The sequence below is a fragment of the Crocodylus siamensis genome, chromosome 4, assembly GCF_052110815.1.
Source record: "Crocodylus siamensis isolate JL-2025a chromosome 4, ASM5211081v1, whole genome shotgun sequence".
Classification (NCBI taxonomy): domain Eukaryota; kingdom Metazoa; phylum Chordata; order Crocodylia; family Crocodylidae; genus Crocodylus; species Crocodylus siamensis.
In genome coordinates, this window is record NC_143398.1 from 112518094 (window position 1) to 112541036 (window position 22943).

The window sequence follows — 22943 nt, forward strand, 5'->3', positions numbered from 1 at the left end:
TGCCACCACCCTGGGGCAGCAGCTTGCCCCCCAGACCCAGGACAGGCAGGAGGCCGAGCCAGGAGCCAGATCAGAGCCACAGCTGCTTTTCCCTCTGAAAGCTCCTGCGGCCTCTCCAAGCTTCACACGCCCTGGGCCAGGATCCTGCCAGGTCATGCCACCCCCAGCAGCCTCGGGAGGTGACCCCTGGGCTTGGCTAGGAGCTTCCCCAGTGTCCCTGGGCTCCTTGCAGTCACAGGAACTTCTGGAGCAGAAAAGCAGCTGCAGCTCCACGCCCCCCCTGGCGCAGCCTCCCCACCCATCCTGGGGCCAGAAAGTGAGCTGCCACTGGGCCCCTGCAAGGCGGGGGGTCCAGGACTTCCCCTTGGGGCAGCAGCACCCACTGGAGCCTCCCACAGGGGGCATCCAGGCTGTTGCTTCTCCAGGCCTCAGGCATGGGATGGAAGTTCCCCACCACCTCCCTGTACCACATCCCCACTGGGTCATGCTGCTCCCCAGCAGTCCCAAGTGGCCCCCGGGGCCAGACAGGGGGGTTGGGAGCCAGCGACAGCCAGGCAGTGCCCTAATCCAGTGCTGGCAGGAGCCCAGGGTGCAGCTGCCTGGGCTCCATGGAGCCAGGCTCCCCAACAGGGAGAGGGGAGCTGCCCCACTCTGGGCCCTGCCGGCACTGGCTCCTGTGTGCCCCCTCACTCCCAGCCCCGTGGCCAGATGGGGACCAGCGTGCCTCCTTCACCCGCTCTTACCTAAGCTTCCCGCTCCAGCACGGGCGGGAACAGCCACATGGTCCTGGGCTGGGGGGCTGGAGCGGGGCAGGCCCTGCTCTTCCAGAGTCCTGGCTTCCGCTGGATCCTAATGCCCCTGGTTCCTGTCACTCTTGACTGGAGCCAGAGGCAAATAAATATTAATTTTTAAAAAATTTCTCGGGGCCCTGCAGGCCAGACAGAATGGCCTTGCAGGCCAAATTTGGCCGTGGGCCATATTTTGCCCATCCCTGAATTAGATTCTATACCTGGAAAATTTTAACAATTTCATAAATTTTCTATATACAGAATCTAAATACTGGGGGATCATCTTATATTCAGGGTCATCTTATACTCAAGTAAATACAGTATATAATGCATCTTTTCTATCTCAATTCTTCATGATGAGATGACACTTTCTGTATGCCAGTGGTGCCCAACTTTTTTGCTCCATGGGCCAGATTTGGTTCAGGCCTAGACTCAGCTGCATGGGACTTGGAAATTTGGCAGCAAGGAAGGGGTTGTGATGTTAATTACAACCACTCCCTTGCTGTCAAATTTCCCGACCCACGGGGAGTCCCACAGACCAGAGCCATGACTCTGCAGGCTTAGCATCTCTGCTGCACGTTATGGGAACAAAGGTAAGGAAGACAGAATCTAAATGCAGCCAGCTTGCGTTGACCTATCCATAACAGGTTCTAACCAGACAACATGTTGATGAGAACAGGGACAATTTAGAAGTTAACATACAACTGGAGAGCTTACCAAATAAAATAAAACAGGCATGGAGTGGAACACAGAGGAGTAATTTGTTTGTCAAAGCAACAGTATCTGGAGAAAAACTTAATTCTTAGGAATTCCCTGTGTTAACCACTAGGTCACATTTGCATTAGAAGTAGTTATAAACATGTAAAAGCTGTCATCATTTTTCTTTACAAGACTGCAAAATTCCACATAATTTTCAGTCCTAAATATTTAACTAATGTGCAAGGTCTAGGGTCAATTACACAGTGATTCATACCTCCTCCTCTGGCATCAGCTTTCGCCTGCCATCCTTTACAGGAAAACCACTCCCAAAGTCCTTGGATGAGATATCAGCTCCATATTCCACAATGACATCCTCCTCAATGCTGCTCACCAGTCGCCAGAACTCCTTCTCTACCAGCTCAGTAGGAACCATCTAAAAAGACAAAGGTATTATTAAAGTGCAAACCAATTCACCCAGCCTACTATAAATCTACCAGCAAAACAAAGGGAATATGAAATAGAAGTGTCCAGATGCCAGCGAGCTAAATCACCTGTTAACCATTTTCAAATTAACAGTGTCCCTTTAAATTAAGTCAGGAGATTCCCAAAAGAAACTCAGTCAGATGATATACATCTTCTTCCCCAATAAGAGATCACAATAAATTGGGATATACTCACATGGACTGGCATATTGAAGTAATCAGACTTGAAATTATCTGCCATTTCACCAAAACTCTGGAGAGTGTACTCCCTCACAGCTTGCTCAAATCCAAAGGCCTCACGTGGTTTGTTACATTCCTAGGAGAAGCAATGTAAGTTATCACTCACTGCAGTGAATCATGCCAACCAGACTTTTTCCTACTGGAATATACTAATGTATGTTTCTCTGCCAAATGAACACAAACTATTGCTTTCAAGTGGTTTCTCCAGACAACATGGTTCCTGCCACACTGGAAACTGAGCAATTAACAACTGGGAAACCAAACCAAGTGTTCAGTAACAATGTCACGCAGATCCACTGCACTCCTAAGGGCTGAACCTCAACACCTGCTACAATAGGCACGGTGAGAAGGAGGAGAAGGAAGATAGGGAGGCCACACTTCAGCTATGAGGATTTTATGCAAGGTCCTGGCATTAAGACAAGCATCTACAGCAGAGCCACTTGGCACAGATCCCACTACTGCTTTTATCTTAGTAAATCAGCAGCTGCTTTGGCTGCAAGACGAAAAATGTATGTGGGGAGAAGAACGAAGAGGGCTTTACCAGATAATTGCCTTTAAATAGTTTTACATTATCTAGATAATAATGAGCTGTTCACTTAGCATGCACAGCTTCAGAGGAACTTCTTTCCTTGTATTACACCAAAAGGATGGGCAACAAGAAACTTTGTCTTATCTTCACTGCTTCACCCTGCTTATTTCTATGATGCTTCTGCCAGCACATCTTGAGCCCTACATTTACATGTACAGAAACAGGTCTGAACTGGCAAGCATCTGGACAAATTGAAGGCTGGCTATTTTTATGGATGTATGGAATGTAAGGCAGGAAGGGACTTCAGCCAGGGAGCCCCTGCTTTAAGGCAGAAGCAAGTATAACAGCTAGATCATCACTGACAAATGTCAGTCTAGCCTATTCCAAAAGGCTTCCTAATGTCTAGAGTTCCAAAACCTCTCTCAGTAACCTGTTCTAATTTTTTAAGACATAGCAAGTTTGTCCTAACAGCTCGTCTGATTTTCCTTTCCTGTAATTTAATTGCTTCGTTTTCTGTCCTCAGTCAGTGTTCTCTTTATAACCACCTTTTCCACATTTGAGGGCATTAAGTTTTCCCTCAGACTTCTCACATCTAGAAAACCACCAAACCAAATTATATTAATGTTTCCTCAATGGCCATTTAATCTTTGTTGCACTCCTCTGGTCTTTGTAATTTGTCTACATCTTTCCTAAAATGTAGTACCCAAAACTTGACACAATACTCCAGCTGGCAACTCATCATCCATGTTATTAACAGAAATACTTAATGGCACCAAACCCAGGGTAAACCTCTTCTGATCACATCTGATCCATTCTCTAGTTTGAAAGCAAATCTTTAATAACATCACTGGGGTATAATTTTTTACACCAGCTGCACATTCATCTTGCAGTAGCTTCTATACTGTTTTCCTTAGTTTACTTATGAAACTACCATAAATAAACCACCATGTGGTAGAACTGTGTCAAAAGCCTTACCAAAGTCAAACAACATTACATCTCCTGCTTGCCCCCCTCCCACTCACTACACTAGTTACCCTGTCAAATGGAATTTAAACAGACTTGTCAGCAACAAAATCACATCAAACCAATGCTGGCTGTTTCTCATTACCATATTATTTTCTAAGAGCTTACATTTTAGTTCTTTAATAATTTGTTTTAATATTCTTTCTAGATAATGCAGTTCGGAAAATTGCTTTTTTTTTTTCCCCTAAGTTCATCCTTAACCACCCCTTTTGGAAGACACATACTTTGTAGAAAACCTTTTTGATTTTACGGTTGTTAAAGGTTCCTGGATGCACCTCTACAGGTCTCATCTGCTGTCTCTTTCCTCCACATGGGGACAGTCTGCTGTTGTGCATTTAATACCATCTCTTTGAACCTGCCTGCTCTCCTGAATTCCTTCTCCTCTGGGAATTCCTTCCCCCGAGACCCTGCCTATTAAAGTCTGGCTTCGTGAAGTTCACCGCTGTTATTCTGCTGCTCTCAACATCTTCTTTCAAAAATCAGGAATTATGTTATTTCGCAATCACTTTTACCCAAGCTCCCTTCCATCTACAGATCCTCAACCTCTCATATTTACTTGAAAGATAATTCTGAATTTAAGATGACCCTCCAATAATGAGATTCTATACATAGAAAAATTATATTTTCCATGTATAGAATCCAATTATTGGAGGGTTGCTTTTAAATCCTCTCCCCCCACACTGCTGCAGAGGAGCAGGCAGCAGACGGATCAAACAGCTTGCCTCTTGCTTGTGCCTGCTCCTCTTGCTTCTTCCCCCCAACCTGTGCTCCCCCTTCCTCCTAGCCTCTCTGCTTGACCCCTCCCTATACCCTCTCTGCTCTCTCCCTCCTTCCCTGCTAGCCTCTGCTCCCTGCTTCCCTCCTCCCCTTATCTTCACAGCACACCAACAGGCTCCCTGTTCTAGCCTGGAGCACTAAGTGTGGCCCAAGCCCAGCCAAACCCCATAGCAGCTGTGTAGGCTACATGTTGCTACTACGGAATGGGATGGGGCTGTGCTCAGTGTTCCAGGCTGCAGCATGCATGAAGTTTGCCAGTGTGAAGCAAGTGTAGCTGTACGGGGAGGGGCAGTCAGGGGAACAAGGCTGCTGGGTCGGGGTGAGATGGTAAGGTGTGGGAGCAGGAGAAGGCAGCAGCTGTGGCTACTGCCCCAACCCCAGGTAGGGGCTGAAGCCAAAGCCACAGCAGCTGCATACCCCCCATTCACATACAATTCTAAGATGAGGGATTATCCCCCTGCTCCCTCCCCCATGTTAAATAGGGGGAAACAGTCTTAAAATCAAGCCAATATGGTATTCCTTCCTGTTAGTCAAAATCAACTCTAAAATACAGTCCCCTCTAAATTACTTCCTTTACCACTCAAACATAGAAGTTCAAGAACTTTCTGGACAGATTACTTTTTCAGTGAATATTCATGTAGTTAAAAGGCCCTGTTGTGACCAGATCCTGTCTTTTGGATGCTCTTCTGTTGGTTGCTGGGGTAGTGCCTTGTCACCAGCTCTTTCTGATTTAGTGGTCTATTATACTCATGTTATGGCATCACCCCTGTTCTTTTCCCCATTCATCTCCATCCAGGCACTTGGCAGGTCTGCCTTTTTCTTATTATAATAGCTGAAGGTCAATGCCAGGGTTTCATAAAGGTCATGTGTCCACAAAGTTTTAGATATCATGCATGTGAATGCACCACGCTCTGGAGCAGACACACTTGTACGAAACAGCAGCTTTGTTTTATTAGGAAAAAAAAAGACTGCTGAGGGCACCCAGCAAATTCAGTTCACACTGTGGTAATATCTCCAGATATACACAAAGCTAAACGTTTTCCTGCAGTGGCAAGAGCAAGAAAGCTGAAATATCACGGTATACTGTTCTCTTCAATATCGTTCAAGGATGAGGCAAATATGAGTAGGTCTGGGACTGTACCTCAGCAACACACTTTGGGCACCTCCAGTCACCTTTGGGCACATCAGGCAAAGGGGGAATCAGGCAAAATGTGTGGTAGCTGTCATCACAACCATCACAGAGTAGCAGTCTGTCCTCATTGTTTCCTCGGCCACAAAACAAGCAAACGTATAGATCAACCTGTAGAAAAAAAAAAAAAGAGCCTAGTCAAAACCAGCCTCTAGCATCCAACAGCTGTCATGCTAAAGTCTTACTATATATATAGCAAAGTACACACTGAAGAAATCTGATACTTGGACACTATGCAATCTCTACACCCCACTGAGAATGCACAAACCACCATCAGGCTTCTGCTTCCCAGGACCAATATGTCTGTGATCTAAAACCACACAAGATGATGGGGAGTGAAAAAACTCCCAGCCAATCTAGCTCTAGAAGGAAAAAGAACGCCAATAAAGCACCACCAGGGCAGAAACCAACTTGAAGCAACAATTAATTTATGTCAATTTTAAATTCTGGCGATGACCTTCCCTCTCTGGGCCCCAATGATTCATAGAAATTAGGGGCTGGAAGGGACCTCACAAGATCATCAGGTCCAGCCCCCTCACTCTAAGGCAGGAAAGACTGCTGGGTCAGATGACCCCAGCAGGGTATGCGTGTAGTTGTCTTGTAAAGATCTCCAGTGAAGGTGACTGTACCACCTCTATGGGGAGTATGTTCCAGACTCTGGACACAGGAACCATAAAGCAGTTTTTCCTTATGTCTAATCTGAAGCGATCTTGTATCAAGTTTATGACCATTATTCCTGGCCTTCCCCTGGGATGCCTTGGTGAACAGATGTTCTCCTAGCCCCTGAAGTTGATTCCTTATATACTTAAAGGCTACCACCAAGTCCCTCCTGAGCCTTCTCTTTTCCAGGCTGAACAGTCCCATGTCCTTCAGCCTCTCCTCGTATGGTCTGCTTTCCAGACCTCTAAACATTTGTGTGGCCCTCCTTTGGACTTTTACCAGCTTCTCTACATCTCTCTTGAAGCGTGGTGCCCAGAACTGGATGCAGAACTCCAGCTACAGCCTCACCAAGGCTTAGTAGAGCGGTAGGATGACATCCTTCATCTTGCTTGTAATGCATCAGTTGCTGCATGCCAGAGCGCTGTTCGTTTCGCTGGCTACAGAATTGCACTGGTGGCTCATGTTCATTTTGTGCTCAATCATGACCCCTAGGCTGTGGTGCTGGCAAGTGTAGCACCACCAACCCTATAAGTAGGCTGTGGATCATTTCTCCACAGATGGAGTACTTTATAGTTCACAGTGTTAAACATCATCAGGTTTAGATCTACCCACTTTATATGCTGAAGGCTAACTCTAAGTACATTCCTATGGGGAATGACACTACAAGAGAACCTCCATAACTAACTCAGAAGAAGGCACTGCAGCAGTGCAAACTGTGACTGCATTTGAATTGGTTATCAAAATCAGGGACAAGAACAAGCCACAGCAGGAACAACACAGCAAATTTCAACCTGAGAATGCTACGTGTACAGTAGGGGTATGCGGAACGGGCCATAGTTGATTCAGATTCGGCCCAAATCGGGAACAGTGATTGGATTTGTTGATTCAGATCACTGTCTCAATTCCATTCAACTGAATCCGAATCTGAAGATACGATGCTGATTCAGAAAATTAGTGATTCAGCCATAGACACAGCTTTAAATGATTTTTCTACATACCTAGGAGGTACCAGGCACAGCTTGTGAATGCTGCAATGGTGGGGAGGATGGAGCATCCCACAGGAGCTCAGTGCCACCCCCCCACCCCGCTGGCTCAGCCATCAGCCACAGGGGGGACCCCAGGTGCCCCCAACCCACCCCACCCCCAACCCAATCACCCAGCTGGAAGGGTGAGGGGTGGGGCTCTCCAGCACGCTCCCCATCAGACCAGTTCTTCTGGTCCACTTATGGGTCTGCTGCCAAGCACCCTGGGGAGCCCACCACACTCCTGTGGAATGCTGCATCTGCCCCAGCACTGCAGCATTCACGAGTCACCTGCTACCTTGAAGTACATAGAAAAAACATTTAAACCTGTGTGTCTGTGTCCGAATGGCTGAATCTTTCCAAATCTCTCCAAATCAATTCAGAGGGTTCCCATTCGATTCAGAGAGATTAAAAGGTCTTCTGATTCAGTTCAGATTCAGAGATTCAGCCACCAAATCAGGCCAAATCTCCACCAAACTGAATCAGGGTGTGAAGCTTCGCACAACCATAATGTACAGACACAAACCTCTCTCTCTTCTCTTTCACTAATCTAGGCCAGGGGTGGGCAAAATACATCCCATCCAGCCTACCAGGCCATTCTATCTGGCCTGAGGGGACCCTAAAAAATTTAGATAATTAATATTTATCTTCCCCTGGGTCCTGTCAAAGATGACAGGTGCCAGGGACAGTAGGACCCAGGCAAAGCTCCAGCAGGCTCCTGCAACAGAAAGGCCTGCCCAGCCCCACGCCCCTCCACCCACAGACTTCAGGCCTGGGACTGTAGAGCTGTTCGTGGCTGCGCCAGCATGGGAAATTCAGTTAAGAAGCAGGGCAGGGGGAGGCAGTGGAGGACCACAAGGATCACCCCAGTCCTCAGGGCTGGGCCAGCTCCTGCTGAGACCCATGGTCTGGCCATGCAGCTAGGAGCCAGTGGGTGGGCGGGAAGGTGGGGGGGGGAGGGGGGGCGGAGTGGAAGTGAGCAGGAGCGTGTGGCTTGTGTCAGTGTTCTGGGGCCAACGCTAGCAGGGCCCAAAGCAGGACAGTAGAGCATGGGGCATGTGCTGGCAGTGGTCTCTGCAGCCAGGCTGGGCTGCACCAGCAGGGAGAGCGGGGAGCTGGCTCAGCTCCATAGAGCCCCTGCTGGCCAGGACCCTGCACTCCTGCCACCCTGCTCTGGGCCCCGCCCTGCACTCCCACCCAGCTGTCACTGGCTCCCATGCGCCCATTCACTCCCAATGCCCCTGCCCCAGCCCCACGGTATGGGCAGGAGGCAGCACACAGCCCCAATCCCAAGCTTGCCCATGGGGAATGACCTGACCTGGTGCTCAGTGTGGGGGAAAAGTGGCCTCCCCACCTCATGGTTGGTGCTTCCTGCTACAGCCGCTCGCAGCCCGCATAAAGCTGTCTTGCCTCTCCACCGCATCACCGTCGCCCCACGGGGCAGAGATGGCAACAGAGAGAAGGCACAGGAAGCCCCACATGGGCTCTAAGTGGCTGCAGCATGGGGCACCAGCCGTGGGAAAAGGAGGTGGACACTTTTCCCACCCCCCTGTGCTGAGCACCAGCTTGCTCCCCAGAAGCTGCTGCTTGGCACGGAGGAAAGCGCCCCCTCCCACTTGCCGCCACTGGGCAGTGTTTGCTGCAGCCACCCACCCAGAGTCCACACCATGCTAGGCTGCTGCTGTCATACCTCAGTCCCAACAGATAAGCCTGGAGCAGGGCCCAGGCTAGCAGCAGTGGCAGGGAATGAGCTGGTGCTCACTGCAGGGGAAAAGCGGCCACTCCCCTTCCCCATGGCTGGCACCCTGTGCTGCAGCTGCTCAGAGCCCATGTGGGGCTGCTTGTGCCTGCTCTCTGTTGCCACCATTGCCCCACGGGGCAATGGTGATGTGGTGGAGAGGCAGGACAGCCCTGCTCAAGCTGCAAAGGTGGGAGGCACTTTTCTCCCATGCTGAGCACCAGCTGATTCCTCACAGGTGAGGGTGGGATCAGGACTGCGCATGGCTTCCCACTTGTACGGCGGGGCTGGGGCGGGGGTACTGGTAGTGAACAGGAGCCAGCAGCAGCTGGGTGGGTGTGGGACATGTGCTGCTGTCCCAGGACCAGCGCCAGCAGGGCCCAGAGCAGGGCAGGAGCATGGGGTCCCAGCCAGCAGGGGCTCTTACGGAGCTGGGCCAGTTCCCCCCTCTCCCTGCTGATGTAGCCTAGACCAGCTCAACAGATCCCTGCCAGCCCACGCCCCATATTCCTAGTTTCATAGTTGGTAGGGTCAGAAGGGACCTGAGCAGATCATCAAATCTGACCCTGTGCCACAGGCAGGAAAGAGTGCTGGGGCAAGGTGTCCATCTAGTCCCCTCTTAAAGACCCCCAGGGCAGGAGTAAGCACCACTTCCCTTGGAAGTTGGTTCCAGATCCTAGCCACCCTGTGAAGTGGTGCCTCCTGATAAGCAGCCTGAATCTGCTCTCCGTCAGCTTATGGCTGTTGTTCCTTGTTACTCCCTGTAGTGCTCGGAGAAACAGGGACTCTCCCATTGCCTGCTGGTCTCCTTTGGTCAGTTTATAGACGGCCACCAGATCCCCTCTCAGCCTCCTCTTGTGGAGGCTCAACAGCTGCAGACCCCATAGCCTATCCTCATAGGACCTGCCCTGCTGCCCCAATCATGCGAGTGGCCCTCCTCGGGACCCTCTCCATGTTGTCCACCATCCCTCCCGAATTGCAGCGCCCAGAACTGGACACAATACTCCAACTGTGGTCTAACCAAAGTCGCACAGACGGAGAGGATCACCTCCTTGGACCTGCTCGTGATGCATCTGTGGATGCATGACAAGGTACCGTTAGCCTTACTGACTGCATCCCCACACTGGTGGCCCCTGTTCATCTTTGAGTCAATAATGACTCCAAGATCCTTTTCTGCCTCTGTGCTGGCAAGAGGGGAGTTTCCCAGCCTGTATATGTGCTGCTGGTTCTTCCTCCCCTGGTGCAGTACCTTACACTTGTCAGTGTTGAAACCCATCCTATTCTCATCCACCCACCTCTGTAACCTGTCCAGATCTGATTACAGCTTGTCCCTCCCCTCTAATGTGCCCACCTCCCCCCATATCTTAGTGTCATCTGCAAATTTGAACAAGGTGCTATTCACCCCCTTGTCCAAGTCGTTACTGTCCTGCTTTAGGCCCCGCTGGTGCTGGCCCTGGGACACTGGTGTAGGCCCCATGCTCCCATTCACTTCCATTCCCCGCCCCCGCTGCTTTCCCCACTTTCCTGCCCAGCCACTCTGTACTACATGGCTCCCAAACCCCGCCCCCCCCACACACACAAACACCCCCCACAACCTTCCATATGCAATCACTTCTGAATATAAAACACAAACGCCCAAAAAACAGGACAAAAACATTTTTAAAATTAAATTAAAATGTATTATTATGGGTGTTTGATTTTTAGTATGGAATTTGGTCCCCCATCCCCCCCCCCCACAAGATGGCAAACCCTCTTTCCCAAAGGAGTACTTCCAGGGGAAAGGTCAGAGGTTATGGGTGAGACTACCAGTCCCAAGATGGTGACCAGGGGGCGGGGCACCTGCCATGGGGAGGGCCTACCCAAGCAGCCATCAACAGTTTGCCAAAACTCAGTAAGTGACCCTCTGCCTAAAATAATTGCCTGCCCCAATCTAGGCAACGAATGCACAAATACAAAGATTCCAAGTAGTAGCGTAAAAGTGTCAAAATCCATGCCCTGGAACACATCCTGATCTACTGTCAACCCAAGGTCATTTCCCAAGGAGCAGAAAACCACCATCCAGGATGCATCTCAGGGACCAAGGACTAACTAAGCAACCAAAGTCACAAGTTTCCTTTTCCTATAGGCCTGATATGACAGGACAGCCCTAAAGTTAACATTTAAACTAAGGACTCTTCCTAAAAATACTGTCAAGTTGTTTTCATATCATTACTCTAAAATTTCACATAACTACTCAATAACATTTGAAATGAGGATATCTAGCCCATGATACTCATCTATTACATCTGACAGCCCATTTAAAACTAACATTGAATCGTATTACTTACCCCAAGTTCTCCCATTGTTCCCCAGCCCAAACTGTGGATCTTTCTATTATGCAGGCCAAAAACTTTAGTCAGGTCACTAGTTTAAAAAAAGTCACTGAGTACACCAGCATATTAAGTTCTTTTCATTTCACTTTCAGACCACACAATTCAAATATGTCACAAACTTGAAGCATCTCATTCTATTTAAGTATAGTATGCTCTCTCCTAGCAGTTCAGCCTTGCATTCTTACTTAAAACACTATATTATCTATTGAAATGGTCAAGCGATCAATTCCAAAGGAGCCAACAAATCTCCAAAGCATGTCATAACACCGGCAGTGTGGAGAGGCAGTTAGGAAGGCCAACCGCACCTTGTCATGCATCCACAGATGCATCTCGAGCAGGTCCAAAGAGGTGATTCTCCCCCTCTATGCGGCACTGGTCAGGCTGCAGTTGAAGTGTGGCGCCCAGAACTGGATGCAGTACTCCAAGAGGGATGTCGACAGCATGAAGAGGGTCCAGAGAAGGGCCACTCGTATGATCAGGGGACAACAGGGCAGGCCCTATGAGGAGAGGCTACAGGACCTGAACCTGTTCATCCTCCAAAAGAGGAGGCTGAGGGGGGATCTTGTGGCCTGTTATAAACTAGTCGGGGGGATCAGCAGGCATTGGGGGAGTCACTGTTCCCCCAAGCACCACTAGGAGTGACCAGGAATAACGGTCACAAGCTGGCAGAGGGTAGGTTTAGGTTAGATATCAGGAGGCGCTACTTCATGGTCAGGGCGGCTAGGGTCTGGAACCAACTTCCAAGAGAAGTGGTGCAGGCTTCTACCCTGGGGGTGTTTAAGAGGAGGTCAGATGCACACCTTGCTGGGGTCGTTTGACCCCAGTATTCTTTCCTGCAATGGCAGGGGGTCGGACTAGATGATCTGCTCAGGTCCCTTCCGACCCTAGAAACTATGAAACTATGGTTCTCATGGATTACCATGTCTAGGCTGTGTTTCAAACTACCTACCATATTTACTGAAATCCAAGACAATTTCAAGTTAAAATGACCAACCCCCCACCCCAATAATTAGATTTCTACATGGGAAATTATAAATTTGTTACAGTTTTCCATATATAGAATCTAATTATTGGACAGAAATCTTAAATTCACCCCCCACCCCCAACTGCTGCAATGGGGAAAGCAGCAACTGAGGGCAGCAAGCAACTTGTAGCCAAGGGGTGGGGCAGGTGGTTGGAGGGCATCCCCTCTGCCCCCCGCTACCTGTCTCTACATCCTCTAATCACTTTCCTCCCTACCTCTCTTTCGCTGCTTACCCTATGCAACGGCTCTGCCTCCAGCTCCAGCCTAACTGGAGACCTGGGGCCAACAGAACCTCTGGCCCATGGCCTGAGTTGAAGCCAGAGGCAGAGTCGCAGTAGCTCCACTTCTGCCATGCAGTCTCCCCCCCATTCATCATCCTGACTCTCTCTCACCATGCCACATGGTCTCCCTCATCGCACAAACCATCTTGGCCCCAACCCGATAGCAGGGGCAATGGCATCTTCAGCCTTTGTACAACCCAGCACTTGAATCCTAGATGAGGCTATTCCCCACACCCCTTTCCCCCAGTGTTGAATAAGGAAAAATTCTTCACCTTGGATTCAAATACACATGGTGTTTCTGTTGTAAGAATTTCTAAAAGTATAACGGGTCCCCCACCACAAACACACAATGTTATTTTTAACATGGGGAAAAATGTTCTGTTTCCTTCAAGTTACTTAATAAAAGTCAGTCATACTTTAAAAACAAAAACGAAAACAAAAAAAACCTGACATGGCAGAAGCCCTGCATGAAAAGCACCATCCAAAAAAGTGACATTTTCAGGACTGAAATGGGTAAAAAAAAAAAAAAGAAAAAAAGATGATAATTCCTGGGGGATGCCAGATAACAGAGCTTTTACTGTACCAATGAAACCCAAGTTTTTTTAGTTTTTTAATTCAGGCAAGCTCAAGCCTATTCATACTAGCATGGTTGTCTGCTTTCAAGCATCCATCTATTGTTGCAAATTTGCAGTTTGTGCCTCTTATAATTTATCCCAGGAGGCATTTTACCATCTAAAAGATTACTAGCGTTTCTGCTAAAGGCAGTTTTTGCCCTCGATGACTAAAGTCTCAATTAGTCGCAATACACTTTGGAAATATTTTCTGAAGCTAAGAAAAAAAATAATGCATTTTACATACTCAGCGTGCTGCTTTGAACAGTCTCTAAGCCTTATTTTTTCTAATATGTTAGAAGTACAAATCCCTATTCAGCAATGTAGTATACGAGCCAAGTGCAGCAGGTTAAAAACAAGGCCTTGAGTTCTCCAAGAACATAAAAGCAACTAGATACCTGTTTTCCTATATTCAAGTATCAGAAAGCTATACAGATTTTATATCGTTCCTTGAAAGCTTTCCTTTATGTTTTATCTGGACAGCTTACAAAATAAGAAGTTAAAACTCAAAATGGCAATTTTAGAGAAAGTTAATCCTCTGGTTTCTGTAATTGATACTATCTTGGTACTTACATGGCATTCCCACTTAGCACAGGATCAGAACACCTCTGAATATTCCCATAATGCCACAGGACCGGGCCCCAGGTTCTGGCCCCGGCACCCTCTGGGACAGAAGCTATGCCACTACTGCTTATCCATTTTTTGCAGAGCTTATTAGATGCAAAAGCCACTGGGAGCAGGGGCTGGAGAAGAAGCCAGAACCAGGGCCCCTACACTCCAGGGTGGTATGCCTCTTACTGAAAGGCTCTTCCCTCTGGCTTGTTCTTTTCCTGGCTTCACATCTTCCCCTCTTGGCTGTTCAATGGGATAGCTTCAAGAGGGTCCTCTAAGCAATGTCTGGCCCAGGGAGGACCAACCTTTTTGGCAGGTGTGCCACAGGCCCATAACCACCCTAAGTGATATTCCAAACCCCTTCCCCTGCCTGACCTGTTGCTTTGCTTTCTACTCTGTTCCCTGCCCTGTACTCCCTGCCTGATCTCCTGCTCTGCCTTCTGCTTCCTGTCCCCTTCCGGATCTGCTACACACAGATGCTGCCCATGCCAGTTGCGGCACTCTTGTCAGAGGCAGCCACCCCCAGCCTAACCCACTGCTGGCAGTTAAAGCACTTTGCTGGAAGGCAGAAGATGAAGGTTTGAAGCCAACTCCAAGCAAGATAGATCTAAGTGTGGGTCTGAGTTACTGAGCTTAACAAACAAACAAACAAACCAACAAACCAAGTGGGCAGGGTTTCCTCCACCTTTTCCTCCACCTGAATTAAACAGTTCCTAGGCACAGTTTTTTTCCAACCACACTAACACAGTTAATGAACCTACCCACACAATCCTATTTTGCCACAGACCATGTAAGGCCATACTAGACACTTCTGAGCATAATCAAAAGGGAAACACGGGGCAAATATAGTAATGTCACTGGAAACTGAACCAAAAAAATACCGTGCAAGTGTAAAAAATGGCACTTAAGTGCAACTTCTGTGTTCAACTATAGTCATTTAAGGCACATGAAGGTAAAATAGCTGAGTTTCCTATGCTTGCCTACTTAAGAGCAAAGGAATTAAACTTACGAAGTTGACAGAGAGCGTCCCTTTGCGTTGCCTCATCTGCATACCAAAGGCTTCCGACCTGGTGCCTTTGCGTCTTCGAGTCACCTCATCTTGGAGCAAAGACAGTGTCATGTAATTAAACATAGCACACAGATCATGTAATATCCTGCCTCTAAGCAGCAAAGACTATCCAATGCTTCCAAGAAAAACAAGAATGGGTTGTTGCACCTGGATAATTAGCACCAAAGTTGTGTAACTGAGGAAGGGTAAAACATCTCTTGCTGATCTTAACAAGTGATCCAGTCACCCCATGAAACATATTGCAATACTCTCAAACCACACGCTCAGCAAAAGTGAATGCTCTTAAAATTAATGCACCACTTTTCTAATTCAGTTCATTTGCAATTAATTTGTGCAGCAGCTGGTTGATGCTCATGTTTAACCATATAAAGAACTAACTCAGTATCAAGACATAGGAACAATCCTACAAAACCAGTTAGTTATCCTGGGTTTCATTATCCTTCTCAAAAAACAAAAAAAAGTTTTAACTTCCTTTGCCCTGTTACAGTTGCCCCACTTTAATCTCTTCCCACTTGTGTCTGGAGACAGCAGAGGTTTGTTTCAAAGGACTGTTTCAGACTAACTAGTCCTTCCCATCTTACAACAGCAACAGAGACTTACTTACCTTCCTTATCTTTTGATCCCAATGCCAATCCCATCATCTTGGGTCCAGCTCCAAAGATCTGCAGCTTCTTCAGTTCAGTATTTCTACTCATTTCCCCCGTCTCTGTCTGCAAATAAAAAAATAGCAAGTCAGTATAAACAGCTTTCTTTCCGGTCTCCTCTCTTCAACGTCTACTTATACCTCTAAACTTCTTCCTTCTTTGCGTGTCCCCAGTCATATCCCTAGCAATGTGAACCATCAATAGGTACAAAATCTATAAGCATATCTGCATACTACAAGTTAGATTCAGTCAATGAAATGTCTTGGAATCTTGTTTAGGCTTTTCTAGGGGGGTATCTATACAGTTTTTTGAGGCCAGTACCAATCCAATTTCCGATACAGCTGCCTCCAGCTAGTAAATCCAGTGTGGTGGAAGGGGCATGAGGGAAGATCAATGTCCCCTGTGGGGAGGGAGGGGGTAGGGGCAGGCACTGCCCAGGCAAGGGGGGCATGGGGGCACTGCAGCTGGGTAGGGGGGGCAGCTCCTGCTGCTCCTTGAACCCTGCAAGCGCACAGGGGAGGAGTGTGCCCCGCAGAGCTGTGCGGGGCAGGCTGCAGCCAGCACTGTGCGGGGCTCTTCTTGGCAGGGCTGGACTCAGAGCAGGCAGCAGAGGCGCTGGGAAGATGCTGCATCCATCCCGAATTTTGCTGCTGCTCTGCTCCCAGCGTCACCATCGCCAGCTGCTCGGTGCTGCTCTGGCTCAACAACCTGCCTCCACCCACACACTGGGAAAAGCCAGGCTGGCAGCAGCGGCACTAAGAGCAAAGCAGCAACAAAATCTGGGGTGTATGCAGCATCCTCCCAGCATTGCCAGTGCCTGCTCTGAGTCCAGCCCCACCCCCCCCGCCCCCCCAAGAGCCCTGCGCAGCACCAGTTGCAGCCCACCCTGACCCACCTTGCGCAGATCCAGGGGGCATGCGCAGCAGCAGGAGCCAACTCCCCCACATGCCCATCCCACCTGGGGAGCGCCTGACCCTCCCTCACCACAAGGGGCGTCGATCAACTTGTCCCACGCACCTTCCCTCCCCCTCCCTCCTACCACACTGGACTAAACAGCTGGAGGCAGCTCGGCATGCTGCCAGCTCTGCTCCTCACTGCATTGCAGCTGCACACAGTACAAGCATTTATCAGCCAAACTATCAGCCCCATTGGGCCAATATCTGATATAGTAAATTTTCTTTAGATCAGTACCAATCAGATATCGGTACAATGTATCAATGCACCTCTTGGTCTTACCCATTCATTCCTGATGATGACCCATCACTGATCCCCTCCTACTTCCTCAACCTTATTTTATGCATCATTGCCAAAACCCTAAAAACCGTGACAGGATTCTAGGTGCCCCTTTTATCTACCAAGTCTCTCAACCACCTTGTGACTTTCCACACTGCCTCTCTAATGTTGCAAAGTTTTTCAGGCACTTGTTACTGAATTTTTTTCATTCAGGACCTTCCTCTTAAGACCCATCACTCCTGCAAAATGTTCAAAAAAGTCAGTCCATTAAGATAACAAATACTTATTTAAAAAGCTTTTAAAAATCCATGACACCATGCAGTTATGTTCATTAAGTACTAACTCAGGGGTACTCAACCCCTAGCCTGTGGGACAGGTCCAGCCTGCCTGCACTTTGTCATCCAGTCTTTGGAGTTCCCCACAGATCTGTGTACAGCTGCAATGAAACTATGAAGAGGACTGTCATGTATTCAGTTCAATCACTGGCTTTTCTGGCTGCCAAAATAAACTGAATACTTAAGCCTCATTTGCTAGCCACCATCATTCATTTCAATAGTACTCTTGTCCAAATGTCTCCCTTCTATTTAATTATTTGTTTATGGATTGTTTACCTATGCATCATATTGATATTCAGCACAGAATATTTAACTGTCTTCTGTTTGTATTCCCATCTGCATGAATAATTTATACTGTACTGGTGTCCCAACTAGTGACAGCAATTCCTCCCATTGTAGAGAGATACAATCAACTTGAACTTTTTTTTAAAAGTTCACTTTTATTAAATCCATCCTGATATTAAGTCCTGATTTTTTGAAGTTTATTGCCTACATTTAAGGATTTGCAGTTCACCTTCTTTGTTCATAAAAGGAAAGCAAGGAGTCAATGGATCAATTATAATGGGAAAGTGTGTATATTCACTATGCAGAAGACTCATTTATGAAGTACACAAAAAAATTATTTTGCTGTATTAGGTTACTTAAGTAACAACATTTTGACATATTACAATCAAAGCTAATATTAATTTTACCTGAAAGTTGTTTTCTAAACACAATTTACTCACTCTGAGTTGATTACTGCAAACAAATACAATGAAACTTAAAAGATTTTCCTAGTGTCAGATTACATTCCCCAACCCAGTACAATCCTGTTTCACATTACGGTTTATTAATACTTCCTGCAACGCTGCCCCTTCCATTATTGTAATCCAAAATGATCTTCAATTCTACTTGAAAAATGAATTTGAATATTATAGACTTTATTAAAATACAAACATACCTTCAAGCATTAGTTTTGCAATTCTGTAACAAAGCAAGCTTATGACTAGACTTATAAACCCATACTACTTTTCTGATTCCACCATACTTCTAAGTGAGCGTAACTTAAAAAAAAGTTAACCACTTTCACATAATCTATGCCACTAATGCCCTCCAATACTTTGTGAATAATGCCTTTGCTTCCACCTCCAAGAGATAACAAAAAGTGATGTGCCTAAACACCTTCATCAAATAAGCACTCTAGCACAAAAATGAATGGTAACCACAGCTATAACTGCAACATATTACACACACTACTGTCACACACTGTATACCTTTAGAAAGAGATTCTATTTTAATAACTCAGGTGACACTTGTGTTTTTGCACATGCCAGCACACAACCTTCTTATCCCTACCTAGAACATTTGAGAGCTTACAATGAAGCAAGTTTAACAGACTTTTCTATTTCCTCCACTCTCCCAAAATTGTTAAATGAGATAAGAGGGGGAGGAAGGGTCAAGGGTTTCCTTCATATGGGTGTGGTGGCGACACGTCCCCACAGGCTTTCAAAGGGGCAAAGGAGAGCTCCACGGGTCCCAAAACCCAGAAACAGACCCCCCATGGGGAGAACTTACCTGCTGCCGGCCCATCAGCGCAGGAGCCGGACCGTGGCCGCAGCCACACGAGCCAGCGTTATTATGCCAGCTGTTTAATCGGTTGTTCCCTGCGTGGGGAAGAGCTGGACCAACCGCAGCGGCCAGTACAAAAGCCCCAACAGACCCCAGGCAAGGGAGGAGCCAGAGGGAGAGAGAGTAGGTGGACAGCACACCAGATGTGCTGAGGCTCCTGCAGGGAAGAGGAGTGACACTGCCGGAGCAGCACTGGAGAGCATGGCAGGGGAAATCCACAAGCTCCCTGCCAGAGGCAGAGCAGGGGAAGCACTTCAGCCCCCTGCCGGAGGCAGAGCTGGGGAGGCATTTAAGTCCCAGGTAGGAGGCAGGGGGAAAGGAGGCAGCTCCCCATCCCCCTCCTCCCCAGGAGAGTATTTCTTCTGAGGGAAAACAGGAAAAGGAAAAGTAGAGAGGAAAAAAAACAAAGTGTCAGAGCAAGAAGATTGGGGCCTCAACACCAGAGGGACAAGAGTTGACTGAGCCCTCCAACGTGGGTCCCCCACCTGGAGCAGGCAGAAGGGCAAGCCTGCGAAGCCAAAACCACCATCACACCACCACCTATCCAGCTGGCGAGTGGACAGGGTGTAGGGGAGGCAGAGCCCCATGGAACATCATGCCAAAGAATCGTGAGTAGTGCCTTGTCAGGAAGCCTCCCCAGAAAGATCTCCACTGAACCCCCCTCTCTTGATAACTTAACATCAAAGTCGTGAGGGGAGGGGCTACATCCCCAACAGGCCGTGCCACCCATAAGGCCCCAGAAATCACAATGGGGCAACAGTATAACATGATCAAATTATGGTTCTACAGAAATAGTGCCTTATCCTTATAAGGTGACCTTTATAAAGCTGAGGGAAAAAAGAACCCCACACAATATTTTTGTAACTATTGATACAGGCAGTGTCCAAGGTTATAAGCAAAAATTATTACATTTGTACTTGTGCCCGCCTAACTTCATGGAGCCTCTCCCATGAGGCCCTGGAGCACACCCTAGGGGTATGTCACACAGATGGCTCCAGTTGTTGCGACGCGGTGTCACGTTCTCCATAGGGAATACCCTGGTCTTGGGGGCCTGCCACGTCTTGGGTGTTCTGTTCAGTAGTAGGCCTTTCTTCCTTCATGGGGAACGTGCTGGACATCAACACTAGAGATCATTCTTGGGGCTCCACCTCCACTACACACTAGTCATGCACCAGCCTATCAGTGCAGCCGAATGATGGTCGATTCTGATCCGCCTTGTTGTGGTACCCCCCCCTCCCTCTCTGGCCCTCAGTGCTGGCAAGTCTTTCTTCCCACCACCCAGGTTTGCCCAGGCGGTCCAATGACCTCACTGGTGTGCCTAGCCTATCTGCATTGGGCTCTTCTGAGTGGCCCTGGCTTGCTCACCCTTGGCATCTGCCAAGGGGGCAGGGAGGAGTTTCAAGGTAACTAAAATATAACTAAAGAACCAAAATTCCAGGGAGGGGCCTCTGCCCACTCCCATTCACACATCCTACGTTTGCCGGCTTTGCTATCTCTCAGCGTTCTCCTCCTGACTGACTCCCTCACCGTCCAGGGTGGTGTGGCCCTTTAAAATCAGGCCTTGGACCCTCTGGCTGGGTCCCTCTACAGCCCGTCCTTAGCCATGTCCGGGGTTTTCATTTGGCTTAGTGGTCCCACAGCTGTCCCCCTGCTGCCTTCCTGTTCCCAGCTTTTATCCCTGCCGTATGGTGTTCCTTGATGACATCATCAGGGCACATCAGCCCCAGTCGCAGGGAAAAGAAGCTGATGAATTGCACGGACACTCTGCCCCTCTGGGACTCATTCAGCCCAGCTGTGCCTGTGGGCAGTAAGTTTGCCCTGTTATCAGGGCTTTTCTTCTTGGCATTGTGGCAGGTTGTCTCTACTGCGACCCATGCCAACAGAGGGGTCTCCCACTCCCCTCTCATTGTCCCTCTGGGACAGTATTATTTTATGCAACTACCTGCACTTTTTTATAGTAGGTATCATTGTTTCCATGTATAGCTAGATTCTACTCTAAGAATCTTCTACACTGCAAAAAGGAGAGGAAGGTTTTCAAAATATGAAAATGACATAAAACCCTTAAAAAATTGTATGGGAACTCAGGGCAGATGTATTACCCAGGTCTGCTTTAAAGTGTTTAAAAAAATTCTCTCCAGAATTTGAGGTTAGTGTCCCTTCAATAGCATCTTTTTTTTAATGTCATCATGATTTTTTCATTACCATTATTTTTCAGAATTTAAAAGTGGATTGGTAAATTTATCATCCAAATCACTGAGGAGCCCAGGCTGCATCCTGATGGTTTTGGCTTTTTAAGCATTCGCCTACCTGATCTACACTTGGGGATTACAATGGACAGCAAGATGAATACAAGCCAACAGTGTGCCCTTATTGCCAAGAAAGTTAACAGCATACAAGGCTGCATTAGTAGAAGTGTTGCCAGCAGATTGAGAGAAGTAATTATTCCCCTCTAAACAGCACTGGTGAGGCAAAATCTGGAGTACTGTATCCAGGTTTTGCCCCCCGCCCCCCACTACAGAAAGGATGTGGCCAACTGGAGAAAATCCCCAGCCCAGCAGACAGCAATGAAAATGATAGGACCTGGGGAACAGGGCTTCAAAAGAGAGGCTGAGGGAACTGGGATTATTTAGTCTAGCAAAAAGAAGACTGAGAGGGGATTTAATAACAACCTCCAGCTATCTGAAGGGTGGTTACAGAGACGACATAGCTGATTGTTCTCAGTGGCAGCAGATAATAGAAGGAGCAATGGTCTCAAGTTGCAGCAAGGGAACTTTAGGTTAGATATCAGAAAAAAAAAAACCTCTCTCTAAGAAGGTAACAAAAGCACTGGAACGAGCTACTCAGACAGGTTATGGAATCTCCATCCTTGGAGGTTTATAAGACCCAGCTGGACAAAGCCTAGGCTAGGATGATATAGTTGAGGATGGTCCTGCTTTGAGCAGGAGCTTGGATTAGATGACCTCCTAAAGTCCCTTCCAACCCTAATAATGATCTTTAAAAAAAGTAGGTCTTTCCTAATTACTTAATTTACCAAAAAGTTTGAACAGAAAATGTACCTAAACTGTTTTTCAATTAACTTAGTCCCTCTCATTCAGAGTGACCCACCTTCCCTCAACCTTTTTTTTTCTCCCCACAAAATATGTAACACCATTTTTATTTTCTAGTATTAATTCTGCTTCTTCATTACCATCCTCTTTTTCTTGAAAATTGTTAATTGCTTGTCTTTCCCACCATATCCAATAGTAGTAAAGGGAAAAATGAGCCTGACTAGTTGCTCACAAAAAAGGGCATCCTTCTTGTCCTTCTGTTTTATTTCAGGGAACTTGTTGTCAGTTGTAATTTAATTAAACTATCCAAAGCCTTCCAAGCCTTCTTTAACTAGAGGACTGTAATTCTTTCTTCTCTGGCAACTTCCCTCCAATACCTCAAAAAAAAAAGGACTTCCTGAAAAATGGCACTCTTGTACTAGTGCATTCTATAAGCAGTTTCTTAGGTTTACTTCATAGGCTTTTGGTCACTGGATCCACACTCTTTTCCATTGATCTCACATTTGTAGCTAGCTTATTATTTCAGGACACTTTTTTAAAAAGAACTGTTTCCTATTTAGAAACTTTGCTTAGATGCAGTCCACCAGTATCGGTTATACCTTCTACCTGCATTTAGGATTACTGCAGTACACCCTACATAGACCTAACCGAGAGCATGAGCCAGGAAAGAATACAGAGACTTTCAGTAGGCCTGTGCAAAGCAGCTAATATTTGCTTCAGATTTGGATTCAGTCAATTCAGGGGACAGTGATTCGATTCGGCGAGTCAAATCACAGTCCTGAATCAATTCAATTGAATCCAATTTGGAAATTCTGATGCTGCCAAATCTCCGAATCAGCCAGGCCCATCCCCTGCCTCCTCTCCCAGCCCCAGCAATGGCTGCCCTGCCCAGCCCTGTGACAACAAAAAAAGCCCAGACTCACTGGGTGCTGCTAGGACCCGGGGGGGGGGGGTGAGATC

The 22943-nt window shown here is 47.5% G+C and overlaps 1 protein-coding gene across 3 annotated transcripts in view; it reads right to left on the minus strand.

Annotated features, from left to right (window-relative positions):
- Positions 1-22943, minus strand: part of KDM5A (lysine demethylase 5A) — a 79610-nt gene that overhangs the window by 42152 nt on the left and 14515 nt on the right. For all 3 annotated transcript variants that reach the window (XM_090043396.1, XM_090043395.1, XM_090043397.1), the window contains 5 exons: positions 15721-15826; positions 15057-15145; positions 5680-5838; positions 2166-2285; positions 1762-1920 (listed from right to left, as the gene is read on the minus strand). In XM_090043396.1, coding sequence (XP_089899522.1) covers positions 1762-1920; positions 2166-2285; positions 5680-5838; positions 15057-15145; positions 15721-15826 — 633 coding nt within the window. The remainder of the gene's footprint in view (positions 1-1761; positions 1921-2165; positions 2286-5679; positions 5839-15056; positions 15146-15720; positions 15827-22943) is intronic.